Source organism: Chiloscyllium punctatum, chromosome 15, assembly GCF_047496795.1.
Source record: "Chiloscyllium punctatum isolate Juve2018m chromosome 15, sChiPun1.3, whole genome shotgun sequence".
Lineage (NCBI taxonomy): Eukaryota > Metazoa > Chordata > Chondrichthyes > Orectolobiformes > Hemiscylliidae > Chiloscyllium > Chiloscyllium punctatum.
Window position 1 is genome coordinate 52,245,890 of NC_092753.1, and position 14,790 is coordinate 52,260,679.

General features: G+C 40.5%; 1 protein-coding gene across 4 annotated transcripts in view; it reads left to right on the forward strand.

Moving 5' to 3' along the window:
• Positions 1–14,790, forward strand: part of LOC140486245 (cyclic AMP receptor-like protein A) — a 218,439-nt gene that overhangs the window by 154,131 nt on the left and 49,518 nt on the right. For all 4 annotated transcript variants that reach the window (XM_072585121.1, XM_072585124.1, XM_072585122.1 and 1 more), the window contains 2 exons: positions 11,370–11,417; positions 12,808–12,890. In XM_072585121.1, the coding sequence (XP_072441222.1) occupies positions 11,370–11,417; positions 12,808–12,890 (131 nt within the window). The remainder of the gene's footprint in view (positions 1–11,369; positions 11,418–12,807; positions 12,891–14,790) is intronic.

The window sequence follows — 14,790 nt, forward strand, 5'->3', positions numbered from 1 at the left end:
ATTATGTTACTATTGCAACCAGTGAAATTCTTAGGAATCCAAGATAGAACTTGGGGAATATTTGAATCCTGAGCATAGTTTAGACCAGTTGAAATGAAGAGGAAATTAATTTGCATTTACATAGCCCCTTATTATTTCTCTCATTAATGTCCCTGTGAGCTAGATATCAATAAATTGTGTTGAAGTTCAGTCACTGTGTTGTGTACATAAACCTCTGCTTTATTAAATATGCTGCATAAAGTTTTTTCAGTGGTCTGCCTTTCAAGTTCTTGAAACTGTGAATCACTATCATTATCTCATTTTAAAATCACAGAGGCCAACTGTAATGCGTTTTCAGAACTTAATGTGAGTTGTGCTGATATACAAGAACTTTAATATTAGAAACAAGAGCAGGAGTAGAATTGTCTCTCTTGAGTCTGCTTCATTATTCAGTAAGAGCTTGCTGGTCTTCAATATCAGTTCCGTTTATCTTGTGTCCCCATAACTGTTGATTCACCTAGAGTCTACAGGTTTATATATTTTCAGCTTTGAATATGAGCATTTACACCCTATGGGATTAAATATTCCAAATAGGCACAAATCTGTGACTGAAGTAATTTATTCTCACATCTGTCCTAAATGGCTGACAGTTTATCCTGAGACTGTGTCCCTAATTCTAGACTTGGCAGCCAGGGAGTCTCTTGGCATTGACTGTGTCAAACCATGTCAGAATCTTGTGTTTCAATGAGGCCATTTACATTCTGGAATGTACAGGCCCATCCTACTCAATCTTTTCCCATAGGACTATCCTTTCTTCCCAGGAATCAATCCAGTGATGATTCATTGTAACTCGTGTCATTCACGACATATATCCTGGCCTAAGTATGGAAAACAAATATGTGTACTGACTTCCAGGTGTGGGCTCATCAAAGCAGTGTACAACAGCAGCTAGAACTTCTGCAGCAGCACTTTTGTGGTAGAGGACAACAAAAATGTTTGCCTTCCTATTTGCTCATTGTTCATAGATGCTGGCTGTCTGTGTTATATTCAAGAATACCCACGTTCCTGAATACAAACACTTAATGCTTTTTCACTATTTCAAAAGTACTGTGCTTCTCTTCTACCAAAATGAATAACTTTACATTTCCCAACATTTTTAACATAATCTGTCAGTTTCTTGGCCACTCATTTACATGAGTTATACCCTTTTGCAGATTTTGCAAATATATCCACACCCCTCACAGTTTTACTTTCCCAGCAAACATAGCTATGTTTCAGTCAGTTCTTTGATCTAAGTTATTAATACATTTATATGCTTTTTCCAATGATGACTGAGTATAGACTGATGGAGCAGTAATCAGGGGCAGAATTTATCTTTTTTTGTCTGGAGAACTAAACTGAACAAGTTCCAGTGTTGTTGGAGTAAATGTCAATATTGTAGCTGCACTAGAACAGCTTGGCTACGGTTGCAACAAACCTGGAGCACAAGTTTGCACCACTATTGCCAAAATATTGCCAGTGTTCGTGTTCTTAGCAGTATCCAGTACTTCCAATCATTTCTTATACCTTGTGTGTGAATTATGTCTGCTTAAAATGGCTATCTGTGATACTAGGGACATCCAGAGGGGGTTGAGATGGATCATCCACTTGGCATTTCTAGCATTATCTTTTGCACTGATGTGCTGGGCTCTTCCATCATTTAGGATGGAGATATATCTGGAGCTGTCTCCTCCAGTGAGTTGATTAATTGCCCACTACCCTTCACAGCCAGATATGGCAGGGTTGCAGAGCTTAGATCTTCTCTGTTGGTTGGGGATTTGCTTAGCCCTGTCACTTATTAATGCTGTTTGGAATGCAAATAGACCCATGTTGTAACTTTCGCCAGGTTGTTACCTCATTTTTAGATGCTGTACCTGGGATGTCCCTCTGATCTCTTTATTGGACCAGGATTGATTTGTTTGCTTGATTTAGTGCTGTAGGTATGCTGGGCCAGGAGGTTACAGATTGTGCAGGAGTAAAATTCTGCTGCTGTTGATGGCCCATTGCGCATCATGGATGCCCAGTCTTGAATTGGCCAATCTGTTTGAAATTTATCTCATTCAAGCTAATAGTACCATTCAACATGATGAAGTGTATGCTCATTGTGAAGATGGGTCTCCCTCTCCACTAGGACTGTGCTGTGATCACTTTCACCAATACCGTTATGCCTCTGCAGTCAGCAGATTGTTGACAATGAGGTCAAGTATGTTTTTCCCTCTTGTTGGTTTCTTCTCCACCTGCCTCAGACCCAGTCTAGCAGCTATGTCCTTTAGCACCTGACCAGATCAATCAGTAATGCTGCTGCCGAGCCACTCTTGGTGGTGGACATTGAAGTTTCCCCATCCAGTGTACATTCTAGTCTTTGCCATGCTCACTGTTTCCTCCAAGTATTGTTCAATATGGAGGAATGCTGATTTTTCAGCCAAGGAAGGACAGTATGTGATAATCAGAACTAGGTTTCTTTGCTCATGTTTGATGCCATGAGACTTCATGGGGCCTGGAGCCAAAGTTGAGGACTTCCAGGGCAACACGCCTCTGACCCTATATTGCTGTGCTGCCACCTCTGGTGGGTCTGTCCTATATTGAAACATGCTGTACCCAGAGATGGTGATGGTGGTGTCTGGGACATTGTCTGGAAGTGATTCTGTGAGTATGACTGTGTCAGGCTGTTACTTGACTAGTCTGTGAGACAGCTATCCCAGTTTTGGTACTAGCCGCCGTAAGGAGGACTTTCCAGGATTGACAGGGCTAAGTTTGCCATTGTTGTTTCAGTGCCTATGTCAATGCCAGGTTATCTGTCTTGTTTCTTTCCTTTTTTGAAGCTGTTTAATAGTATGATATAACTGAGTGACTGGTTAGACCATTTCAGAGGGCAGTAACAAGTCACATTGCTCTGGTCCTGGAGTCACATGAGGCAGGCAGATTTCCTTCCCTGAAGGGCATTACTGACCCAGATGGGTTTTTGTAATAATTTATTTCTAACTCATTTGTGGGATGTGGATGTTTCAAGTTGGCCAGCATGTATTGCTCGTCCCTAGTTGCCCTTGAGAAGATGGTGGTGAGCTGCTTTCTTGAACCACTGCAGTCCACCCGCTTTCGCCAGGTTGTATATAATAGTGAGAGTTTTAGATCATGCCGCCTTGGTGAGATCTTTGTATAGTAGCAGAGTTGGTCATTGATGGTCATGTGAATGTGTGGTGGCAGTCACCCCAGTCACAGAGCACATTGACCTTATTCCTGCATTGCTGAGCATTCCTTTTAACCAGGGACACAGCACTGACCTGGGCCACTATCCAACTCCAATCTGGCTGTATCTGGTGATGTAACCTCCTGCATAAAGGATGGCCCTCTTCCCTATTAAGCCACCTACTAGCACCTACAGTTATTCAAGTGGAAGTGATAAGGGCCAATGTTCCCCTAATGTGTGTGGTGTGCTCCAAGATTCCACACATAGCAATTGGCTGATGCATTGACTTCTGGTTACAAGTTGCTGCCATGCATCAATCTTGGAGGACTGTGCACTGAGAAAGTTTTTAGAGGGAGTGTTGAGAACTGGTATGGGGCTAAAGAGGCATATATATAACTTACGTGTAGGGAAAGGAAAATGAGTCCCTAAGATAGTTGCAAGCCTTTGCTTCTTGAAGTTTCTGTTTCCAAAGTGAAAAGATTGAACTTCAAGTCAGATTCAGCAGGGACAGTGGCTTTTGAAGTTGAATAGTCAGTGTTTGCCTTTTCAGGTGGACTCTAGTTAAGCAGATTGTGGGAGAGGAAGAGATTTCTTATTGCTCATTCTGTCTGTGATTGTAGCACCTGTAGCATTTACAAATTATTGAGGCACTCTGACAGAACAGGAATCATCAGTAAATATTTTCAGCTTTGCCTCTATTGGCTAGGATGATGTCTCTCCAAGTTCCTCCTTGGGATCCTGCACCAAATGGCTGTTCTCAGCTAGACTTCATACAGTTCAAATCTCACATTGACTGCTGTATATTTCTCATGAGTCATTGTTCCACAAAAGGTCAGAAAGTCAATCTTACTGGAATTCCTTTGGAGTATCGTCCTGATTCCTCACTTCTATCACAGAAAATCATACCTTTAGAAGCTTCAACAAATATCCCTGGAGATTTTAATGTGTCTTCCATCAGTTCTGGCAATAAGAGTCAGACAAGGTCTGAATAACCATTGTAACATGCAAAATGTCTGTCTATATCTCCACTTTGAAAAAGACTTCTAAATTCAACTTAAATTCTTGAGAGCAAAAATGTACATTTTAAAACAGTTGCCCTTAAAGTTGATAACATTGTATTGTAACATGGCATGTAAACCTTTATATTATTGTCATAATCATTGACACCCTATCCTCCAAGATCATATCTTGCCAGTTTTCCTTCCCTTGGCATCTAAACCCACTGCTCCCAACTCCATTCACCCTCACCTTTGCTGGGGCATGTCAGCCCGGTCCCATTGAAGCATCTCCCGCTGACCTCGGTCTCTGTCTTCAATGCCAGTCTCTATTGGGTTTACCTATAGTTTCAGCAGTAGCCACTGCATCTGTCTGGCACTGCTAGGGCTACAGAGCCACATGACATATGATTGGCCAGCAGCCCTCTGAGAGGAGACTTCCTGTCTCTGAGGGGTGGAAGTCTCACGTTCAGCACAGCAGCCATTCTACCAGCACTGACCAACCTTTTACACCATGACATCCCATAGAGTCTAGCCCATAGCAAGTAATGTACCCATTTTCTGTTGCCATATTTGTGAGCAACTCATGGACTGTTATTTTTTCATGAGTCACTTTTATTTCTCCCCTTCCAACTTTGTTGTATCACCGTAAGCGCAACTGGAGCATCATTGCATTTAATCAAACCATGTGCCAAAATAGTTGATAGCTGTGAAGTAACTAATTTTGTTTTGTGTTGGTTGAGAGACTTAGTCCTAATGGAAGGGGCTGGTAAGTGACATTACATTACTTACAGTGTGGAAACAGGCCCTTCGGCCCAACAAGTCCACACCGACCCGCCGCAGCGCAACCCACCCAGACCCATTCCCCTACATTTAGCCCTTAACCTAACACTACGGGCAATTTAGCATGGCCAGTTCACCTAACCTGCACAGTTTTGTACTGTGGGAGGAAACCAGAGCACCCGGAGGAAACCCACGCAGACACGGGGAGAATGTGCAAACTCCACACAGTCAGTCGCCTGAGGCGGGAAATGAACCCGGGTCTCTGGTGCTGTGAGGCAGCAGTGCTAACCACTGTGCCACCGTGCCGCCCACTTAAGATTAGATTACTTACAGTGTGGAAACAGGCCCTTCGGCCCAACAAGTCCTCACCAACCCACAACCCACCCAGACCCCTAACACTACGGGCAATTTAGCATGGCCAGTTCACCTAACCTGCACGTTTTTGGGTTGTGGGAGGAAACCAGAGCACCCGGAGAAAACCCACGCAGACACAGGGAGAATGTGCTATCTCCTCACAGAGAGTTGCCTGAGGCAGGCATTGAACCCGGATCTCTGACACTATGAGGCAGCAGTGCTAACCACTGTGCCACCGTGCCGCCCACGGTGACACCTGCAAGATCAATAAAACTAACAATCCCTGGCCTGAGGAGGTTGTGCATTTTTCTGAAAGTCTTTTTGCAATAATAGATTGCCTGGGCCTGCAGAAGAGGATGTTTCTTGTTGAGGCAAAACTCAGACACATCCTCCCCACTGGCAAAAAGTCTTGTTAGGTTAGTGTTTCATTTGAGTTTAATGATACAGACTCTGCTGCTATTGGTATAATGTTAATTTTTAAACAGTTGAGCATTTTACAAATGCAGTTCTATTCTATTTTTAACCACAAACTAGTGTAATGAGTAACATAGTGCCATACAAGACTGATTGAAATATGTACTAAATATTGTTTTTTTTCCTGACAATAGATAGTTATTTAATTTAATTATACGTATTTGTTTATTATAGTGCATCTTGTTCTCTTGATAATGTTAAATTCTGAATCTATAAACCCATGTTTAACCAAATGCATGTGAAAAGACAGTCAAGTTCAGATTGCACAGTCAATGTCTGAGACAGTCAGGGTTGGTGGGTAATCATTATGAGTCAATTCTAAATAATTACAGTCACTTACTTGACTTGTGTCTGAACAAATTTAAATTGCTGCCATTTGGACTTTGGAAATAATGTAGATAGTTCAAATCTTCCAGAATGTTTATTAAGATAAAAGTGAATTTTATTTTGAAACAGTACTTTATTAAAAATGAGATTTGAAATGACTGGGTACAAACCCCAGAGTGAATTTTTGAAGAGAACTAAAGCCATATTCCAATGTCTTGGGATCACAATAAGATAGGACTGTATGTTTGCACTGCTGTACCTCTGACATTCCAGCCCTATCGAATCGGAAACAATCATGCTGGCAGCCTGTCTGTAAAACTGTACCAAAGGCTATTGAAGAAGCATGAATGGGAAATAGCCTTCTACACCATTGGCAATGTACCTGGACAGTTGCCTGAATAAAAGTAAAACATTGGAAGTAATAACTTGGTCAATAGAACTCTGACTGTGAAAGAAATGTGCTCAGACATAATCTCATGATGTATAACTGAAATATATCAGCAATGAACATGCTTGTGTCACTGGTCATTTGGAGGGAGAAGGCCATGTGGCAAGCATGATAGCACTTCATGTGTTTAAGCAATCAACTTCTCTGCATGATTTGGAGATGCCGGTGTTGGACTGGGGTGTACAAAGTTAAGAACCACACAACACCAGGTTATAGTCCAATAGGTTTATTTGGAAGCACTAACTTTCAGAGCGCTGCTCTTTCATCAGGTGGTTGTGGAGTATAAGAGCGTAGAATACAGAACTTATAGCAAACGTTTACAGTGTGATGTAACTGAAATTAAATATTGAAAAAGACCTGGTTTGTTTGTTAAGTCTCTCATCTTTTAGAATGAACATGTTGCTTTCAGTTTTTTCATATGTAAATTCCAGAATGTTCTTAAAGTAACATTCTTAAATGAACTTTATCAATAGGTGCCATGCTAGCCCAGATAATGCATTGAAGGTGTGAGGTGTCCTGTGTGAGGCTGTCTGTGCTCTAATGTACAGATGGCTCTAATCTAAAAAGCAGATTTACAGAATCTTAGATGGATTCATGCAGTTTTTGAGCAAAATATAATGTAATTCTGCAAGTACAAATTCACTCCACAAACGTGTGTGTACGCGCGCGTGTGTGGGGAGGAGGTTGTGCATATGTGTGTGAGTGTAAAGTGGGTATAAGTCTGTGAGAGGGTGCGTGTGGAAGTGTATGTATGAGTGTATGAGAGAGGGTCTGCGTGAGTTTAGGAGTGTGTCTGTGTGTGTGTGTGTCTTTGTGAGTGTCTGTGAGTGTGTGTTGACACAAGCACACACACACGCACACATATATATCTTGTACTCCACAACCATGTGATGAAGGAGCAAAGCTCCAAAAGCCAGTGCTTCCAAATAAACTTGTTGGTCTATAACCAGCTGTTGTGTGATTTTTAACTGCTTTCTCTGCAGTACTGGCCAAGCAACTGAGGTGCTTAAGGAGCAAGACCCTGAGTGAGTCCCCCCCCACTCCTTCCCCCTCCACCTCTGCTCAATATCTCTGTCTCATCCTCCAGGCAATTTGCCAGTCTTGAACTCTAGCTGCTGATCCTTAGTATCCCGATGTTGCACACAGTGACTTTTCACAGAACTCAACCAACAGATGCTATCTCCAGAACTGCTAGATTCCTGCTATATCTTTAAAATGTCTCACAATGAAACCAGGAGCACCAAATTCAGCCAAAGGCTGAACGCTTTAAAGCCTCTATCCATCTCGTCAATCTTATTGGAATTTAATTTACTTATCTGACCTCCCACACTATAAGCTGTTTATAAATGCATGTGAGTGTGGGGGAAAGAGAAAGAAAGTCACAGTGCTTTTTTTTATTATTTACTTAGGCTAATTTAAATACAATAAAAAATATTCTCCCTTTTTAAAAACTCAATGAAATCCATTATCTTTTTATGATCACAGCATTGAAATAGTTCCATGGACTGAATTGGCAAGAATAGATTTCTTTAATCAACCTGTTCAAATATATTATAACACTGCTCTAAAGCAGGTCAGCTTTAAACCCAGGCTTCCCGGCCCAGAGGAATGGACACTACCACTGCACCCAATTGACAAGTATATTCTTTTGGAAAACAAACCCTGTGGGCAAACAAGGGATATGAAAAGAGGGGAACCATTTAACCCTCATCACCCAATCATGATGTTATTTATCTGTTTGACATTTTCTCGATTGCAGCTATGAAGTTTAATACTTACAGGCAACGGCAGTATTTTTATGACATTACCAGACGTCAAGTAGAAGTAGTTTTTGTGATGTATTAACTAATTTATTTCCAATAAATATTCCCATTTTTTCTTCTTAAATATATATGGTTGGAATTAGGTATCTCTAAAATTGAAGTTTACATTACTTCCTATCCTTGTTTCAACCAAACCAGGTTTTCATTTGAATTGCACTAACATTGTGTTAGGTGCATTTTCAAAACCATTGTAAGAAAATTAATTTGGTGTGCTGCATTTGGCCTCTCTGACTATGATTTAATTGATTGATTTGTTATGGATTTAATTGATAATTAGATTGGATAGTCTCTGAAAATGGGTGCAGGAATGATGATACATGATTAGTCCAATCCCATTCCTTCTGTTGTAGGCAGCATGCCAACTTTGTGCTGCATTCTAGTTTGCATGATTGTTGTAGTCTGTCAGCATGAAATGCACTACTGAGCGACTACGGAATACCCGATTGCATATAAGGCTGGACCACCCTCAGCCAGTCGCACCTCTTACTGGGGAAGTGCAGCCTGCCTGGACCAAATGCCGAGCTGTGTTAGAAAAGATGCTGCAACAAAGGAGAAAGGATTCTTTAAGTTTCTCTCAAAGTGCAGTGGTTGCCTTGATGGAGGAAATGAAGAGACAGAGAAATGTGACCAATCCACAGAGACCTGAAAGGCCTTCAGATTTACTTTGTGAAGGCCAAATAGCTGTGCTGGTCACTGCCAGGAACCCAGTTCCAAAGACCTGTTCAACTGAATGGTCATTATGGATACGGGGAGAGTGCAGGTAAGCGGTGTTGAAATGTCCATCAGCCATGATTGAATGGTGGAGTGGACTCAATAGGCCGAATGGCCTTACTTCCACTCCTATTTCTTATGGTATTATTGTCTTACTGTACCACTAGCCTTGCGCATTGCCTACTCAAACAAAATTCCATCACTCACAAATAAACCATCTCTATCAATCATGACTTATGCCTAACCATCATAGTTTCACATGATCCTCACTCATTAACAAACCAACATGCTGCCAGCTATGCAAGTGTGATAGCCACATCAACCAATTATATTGCATCACATGCATTGATGTACTTACCTTTCTCTTAGAACAGTATGGCTAATCCAGAGACAACAGGAGTTAATGGCTGAGATCAGACATGGTTGCATATTCTCACAGTGGTCATCATGCTTGAAGTGGACATTGCTGAGTCCGTGGCTAATGATGGTGCCATTGAAGCCACAGAAGATGACGCTGTCCTAATCCGTATTTTCACAAGCCATTCTGCCTTGTTCGACATTGTATTCTGATTTACAGTTGATTTAAGCACATACCTCCTGCTCCTGCCCCACCTACCCTTCTATAATTCTATAATTGTGCTTTTCTCTTGTCAAATATATCATGCACTGCACTGGGTCAGGCCATGGTGGAAGGGGTGGAAGTGCAGGAAGGCAGAGATGAAGAAACTCTGTCACACACTCTCAGTTTCATAGCAACTAGCTCAGATACTCACATTGCATAACTGAGGGAAAGCTTCCATGTGATGAGAATACTAAACATAAGTGGTCTGTGGCCAGGGGTAAGGGGTATGAGCAATGTAAGAGGGCGAGGTTGCATACAGAGTGTTCTACTGTGAATAGATGAGCACTTCAGTAAGCCGATGACAAGCAAAGGCTGATGGGCATGTACAGTGAAATGCTTGTGCCTTGGCAGGCATTTCAGAATAAAACATGAAGGATTCTAAAACCAACTTGGCACAGGGGCTGGATGACTCAGAGCCCATCCTCTCTCCAGCATAGGAGTACTGGCCAATACCCTTAGCACATGCGGAAGAACAGTCATACCGGATTCAAGATGTTAACTCTGTTTCCCTCTCCACAAATACTGCCAGACCCGCTGAGTTTCTCCAGTATTGTGTGTCTTCTTTTCCTTAGCACATTTGTGGACGCAACATAAATGGAGTATCTGATGACCAATGTCTGTGCATCCACTGCAGCACAAACAAAAGCGACTTATTGTCTGAGTGCTGCAGTAAAAACTCAGGTTTCTGTAACCCAGGCTCAGTTTGCTGCCGTCACAGCTATAGGTGCCAATGCACAAAGGGCTTTCAGGGTCTCAGCTGTCCAACACGTCCTGCAAAACATTCCAAGGATTACCCTGCCCCAGGAGAATGGCACAGGCTGTCCAACTGAAACCTACTGTCCTCTTCCTGAATGATCACCTTCCTCCTCCTGCCACTGTTACTCCACCCTTATGCTAGATATTGCTAGTTAGCCACTCAGCCCAAACTGCGATAACCAGTGGCAAAGGGTGCATTCTGAAAGCAGGCTTTTGAGACCTAGAGCCCCTCGAGGACAAATTCCAAGGAAGGCCAGCCATCTCCCACTAGATAGCACAAGCTAGCACAGAATAGGAGCACAGGAATTCTCAGAATTGACAATAAGGGAACACACAAGGATTGCTACTTGAAGATAGTGCACTGTGTAGTTTGGTTTGATTTATTAATTTGGTTAAAATGCTTATTTTGTGCAGGTTTTTATTTTGGGGATATAGCTAATGAGCACTATGATGGCCTGTAGGGAAGGAAGGTAAGCTGTGGGACTGTTAATGAATAGAGAATTGCTGTGTTGACTGTCTCTTCCCATCCTTCTTTCTTGTTACGAGCTCATTGGCTGTCATGGTGGGTAGGTTATGCAGCAGACCACCCACGAATCTTGATACCCGCTTTGCCGAGTACTGTAGTTCCGCTCCTGGGTGGTACAGGCAGTAGAAGCTGACTGTTTAAACAGCCCAGTTATCTGGTATACCACATCTTGTGCAGCAGAATGGTTTTGTTGTTCGTTGTTACTCACTGTGGAAATGTGTACATGTTGCACAGGTGCCATTTACAGATCCTGGTATCTCTGAAGCCGTCGGGCATTGGGGAGATATGTTATAGAAATTGTTTTTAAATTCTCACTCATTATTCTGTCATTTTTCCTTCATACAGGTTTTAACTTGGTCTGGCCCATATGATCCTGAAAGAGAAAGAAGCAAGGTACAGTTCAGATGAGATTACACCTTACACTGAGATAAGTTTCTATAAATTACTGGTTAAGATCTTCTAGATTTTGGGGACATATTAAATATAAATTTTTAAAATAAGTCATGGACTCTATGCTTTTAACATTGGACTTACATCTCTGAGAATAGGCTCAAAGCCAAGCCAGATTGGTTGAAAGAAGACCACTTCAGCTTGTTTGGATTAAAGATCCTATGTGAAATTCTTTTTCTGAGATTTGCTGTTGGGATATGAGTTTTAAAAATGAACTCTCTTTTTCCTAAGCTGTGTGTGTCAGATCAACATTGAATATAGTTATGCAGTTTCAGGACATGAATGTAAAACACAAGTGGGCCTTGCTCTGTGGCTTGAGTGATTGATATTCAGTTGTAATAAATGAGCACTATATTGTTCTGGTGGGGCAACTGTAACTTGTCGCTGATCCAGATGTCCAAGTTTCTGTACTGCAGTGTTAAGTTTTGTGTTATCGATAGAGAAACTGCAATCTCAAATAATTTCAAATTGAAAAGTAGCATACATCCTTCAATGCAGAATGTACAAAGAATATTATTGTGTGGTTTTGATTGCATTAAAAGTAAAAATGCAGCTTCTTCTGAAAAAATGTCAACATCATCTTCATCTTATCTGGATCTGAACCATACTCCAAATGTGAATAAACTCATTTATTGTGATTAAGCTGAGGTAATTTCAGTGCTGGTTTCTGGGAAGCACCACTGGTAAAAGGATAAATGTGCAAATGTATGTGCTAGTAATAAGGATGAAGAATGAGAACATACAGTATTTCTGCAGTACTAATAGGTGAATGCTGCCCCTCTCTGGCTAATGGGATAACTACAAAGCATTTTTGTCAACAGATGGCTTGCATCTTATTTTCACAAGTGAAAGTAAAATCAGACCAGTAGATATCGCAGTGCTGTTAGACTTACCATATAACTCCAATGTTGTCCTCCAACAAGACATCTCTAATCAGCTATGGGATCATTTTTTGTTTTACCCGCCCCAAATATTTCAATCTTAGCACACTGATTGACCGCTGCTATGGTTGACAGAATCTAATGACTCAAAAGAGAAGCTGCCTTTTTGATGTGCTTTTTGCCCATTCCATCACCATTGCAGGTTTCCTCTGAGTCATTGCATTTGCAGTCATTAATAATTTATCTTTTAATACAAGGATTAATTCACTACTAGCCAGATGCCTCGTGAACTGTGTGTGTAATTCGTTTAAAATACAACTACGGATTTTGCTTTCTTTTTATCTTTATTAATGAATTTCTAGTTGGACTACTTGTGTTTTGATACGGTTGTGAGAAATGATTTAAAACTGACAGAAATGTTCATGTTTAGAATTGTTTTTATATATGTGCAGATTTTATTGACTCTGGAAATCAAGCCACTTAAGTGGTACCCATCTGTATACCTGGCTGTGTCTCTTTTTCCTCTCATTAACAGGTGAGTGAAAATAATGGTTACCATTGTGACTGTTTCTGGCAATTGCTAAGGTTATAGTCATTATAGTTTACTCTAGTCAAGAAGCATAACAGCTCTGTGACCATTGTGAGATTAAAAAAGAGTCATTCTTTATCTTCTCAGGGTGGGCGTTTGAATTTGAATTTGAGGATAGTGTTTGAATTTTTCTGTTCAGGAAAATTCCATCTCGTGTAGTGGAATCTTAATCAAAAATGACAGAATGGCAAAATGTATCATTAATTGTATGATTTTGAATTCAGTTCTATCTATCCATTGTCTTGTCAGTAGTTAATGCAATGAAATTGTTAAGTTACTGCTCTGTTAAGTTTAAATACAACAGTTTTCTGAAGTGGTCTTATGCACTTCTAGAAATAATTCGGTTTGGAAGACTTTATAGACTCAGCATATTTTCCTCTTTTATTTCTGGATCCTGAGTTTTAAGACAGTCCTGAGAGATTTGATTAAGTGTCCTCACTTTGCTGATTGGAAAAGCCTTGAGTTTTGGGGCATGTTTATTAGTGAAACAATCTTTATTGGTGTTTTTAAAAACAGGCTGATCAGATACATGAAATATAAGGAAAAATAGTTGGATGATTTTAAAATAAATCCGTAAGTTAATGCCCTATTTGATCATTGTCTTTTCCCTTGGAAAAAGAATAGTACCAGCAAATTAAAAAAGGGCTTGACATTGCAGGTTACTTTAAACATCAGACTTACGGATCTGAGGATATCTCCGTGTAAATGAATTGGTTTTGAGTGAGTTAACATCTTGCCTAAAGGATCTAAAGTCTGGCTCCTTACAGTTTGAACCCAAGCTTAAATTATAGGGAATTCAAGTCAAGGTACAAGTTTAGCCGTACCATCCTCTAATCACACACCCAGCATAGATCTCTTGGGAAAGTGAATTTTAAAAATTTATAAATGCACCATGAAAAAGCACATGCCAAGGAGTAAATGACTCTCAAAGAACTCCATTAATTAAAAAGAAAAGCAACTGGTCCCAGTCAGCTTATACAACAAACATCACTCTCCTTTTTTGTCTAAGTTCTATACTTCAGTTTGCTCCCAATTCAATTTCTTTTACTGCCATTTTTTTTCTCTGCCTATTTATTCTCTTTTTCTCTCTCCTCGCATCCTTCACTATGTCTCCCAGAATCATATGTTTCACTTTCCCTGTCCTTTCCTAGTCTATGTGGCTTCAGATTAAAGGCTCAATTATTTATATGGCTTTCACAGCACCTCCTTACAAAGAATCATCCTCAATACCTCAGATGTTGATCATGGAAAGACAAGTTAGAGAAACTCTCCTGATCTTGGAAAGTTAATTACAAACAAGACTCCCAGTGAATATATCTAGCAAATATTCTAGCAAATACTCTGGTTTTAAATTCAGTGTATAGATGTATTTTAATGAGATACATATTCACACATAGTATTATAGCTTCCCAATAATTCTTTCTGAAATAGCACCACAGGGATGGAGATATTTTAAGAGATGTTGTGTTTTTTTAGGAGAATATTAGGAACTGACAATTTTTCCTCAGCCACATGTTATCTCCAGAATGAACTTTTATCACGACTTTTCACTGAAGGTTTGAGATGTACTCTGTTAGTTGTTGTAGGTACAGTTTGGAGCATTTTAGTGGAGAATTCTGTCATTGTGTACATTTGAAAGATGAAGAAGGTGATGAAATGTGGGTTGCAAAGCACATCGGACTACAGATGGGATGCTGTACACTCTAGGGATTTTGTGAGATGAGAAATTTCCAACATTAACATTTCATAAATCAACATTTTTAAATATAAGCTCCAACATCAGGAGCATATATTAAGTAATGAGCTTAAACAGTCAGTCAGTCCACCCTATGCTTGCAACTTCTCC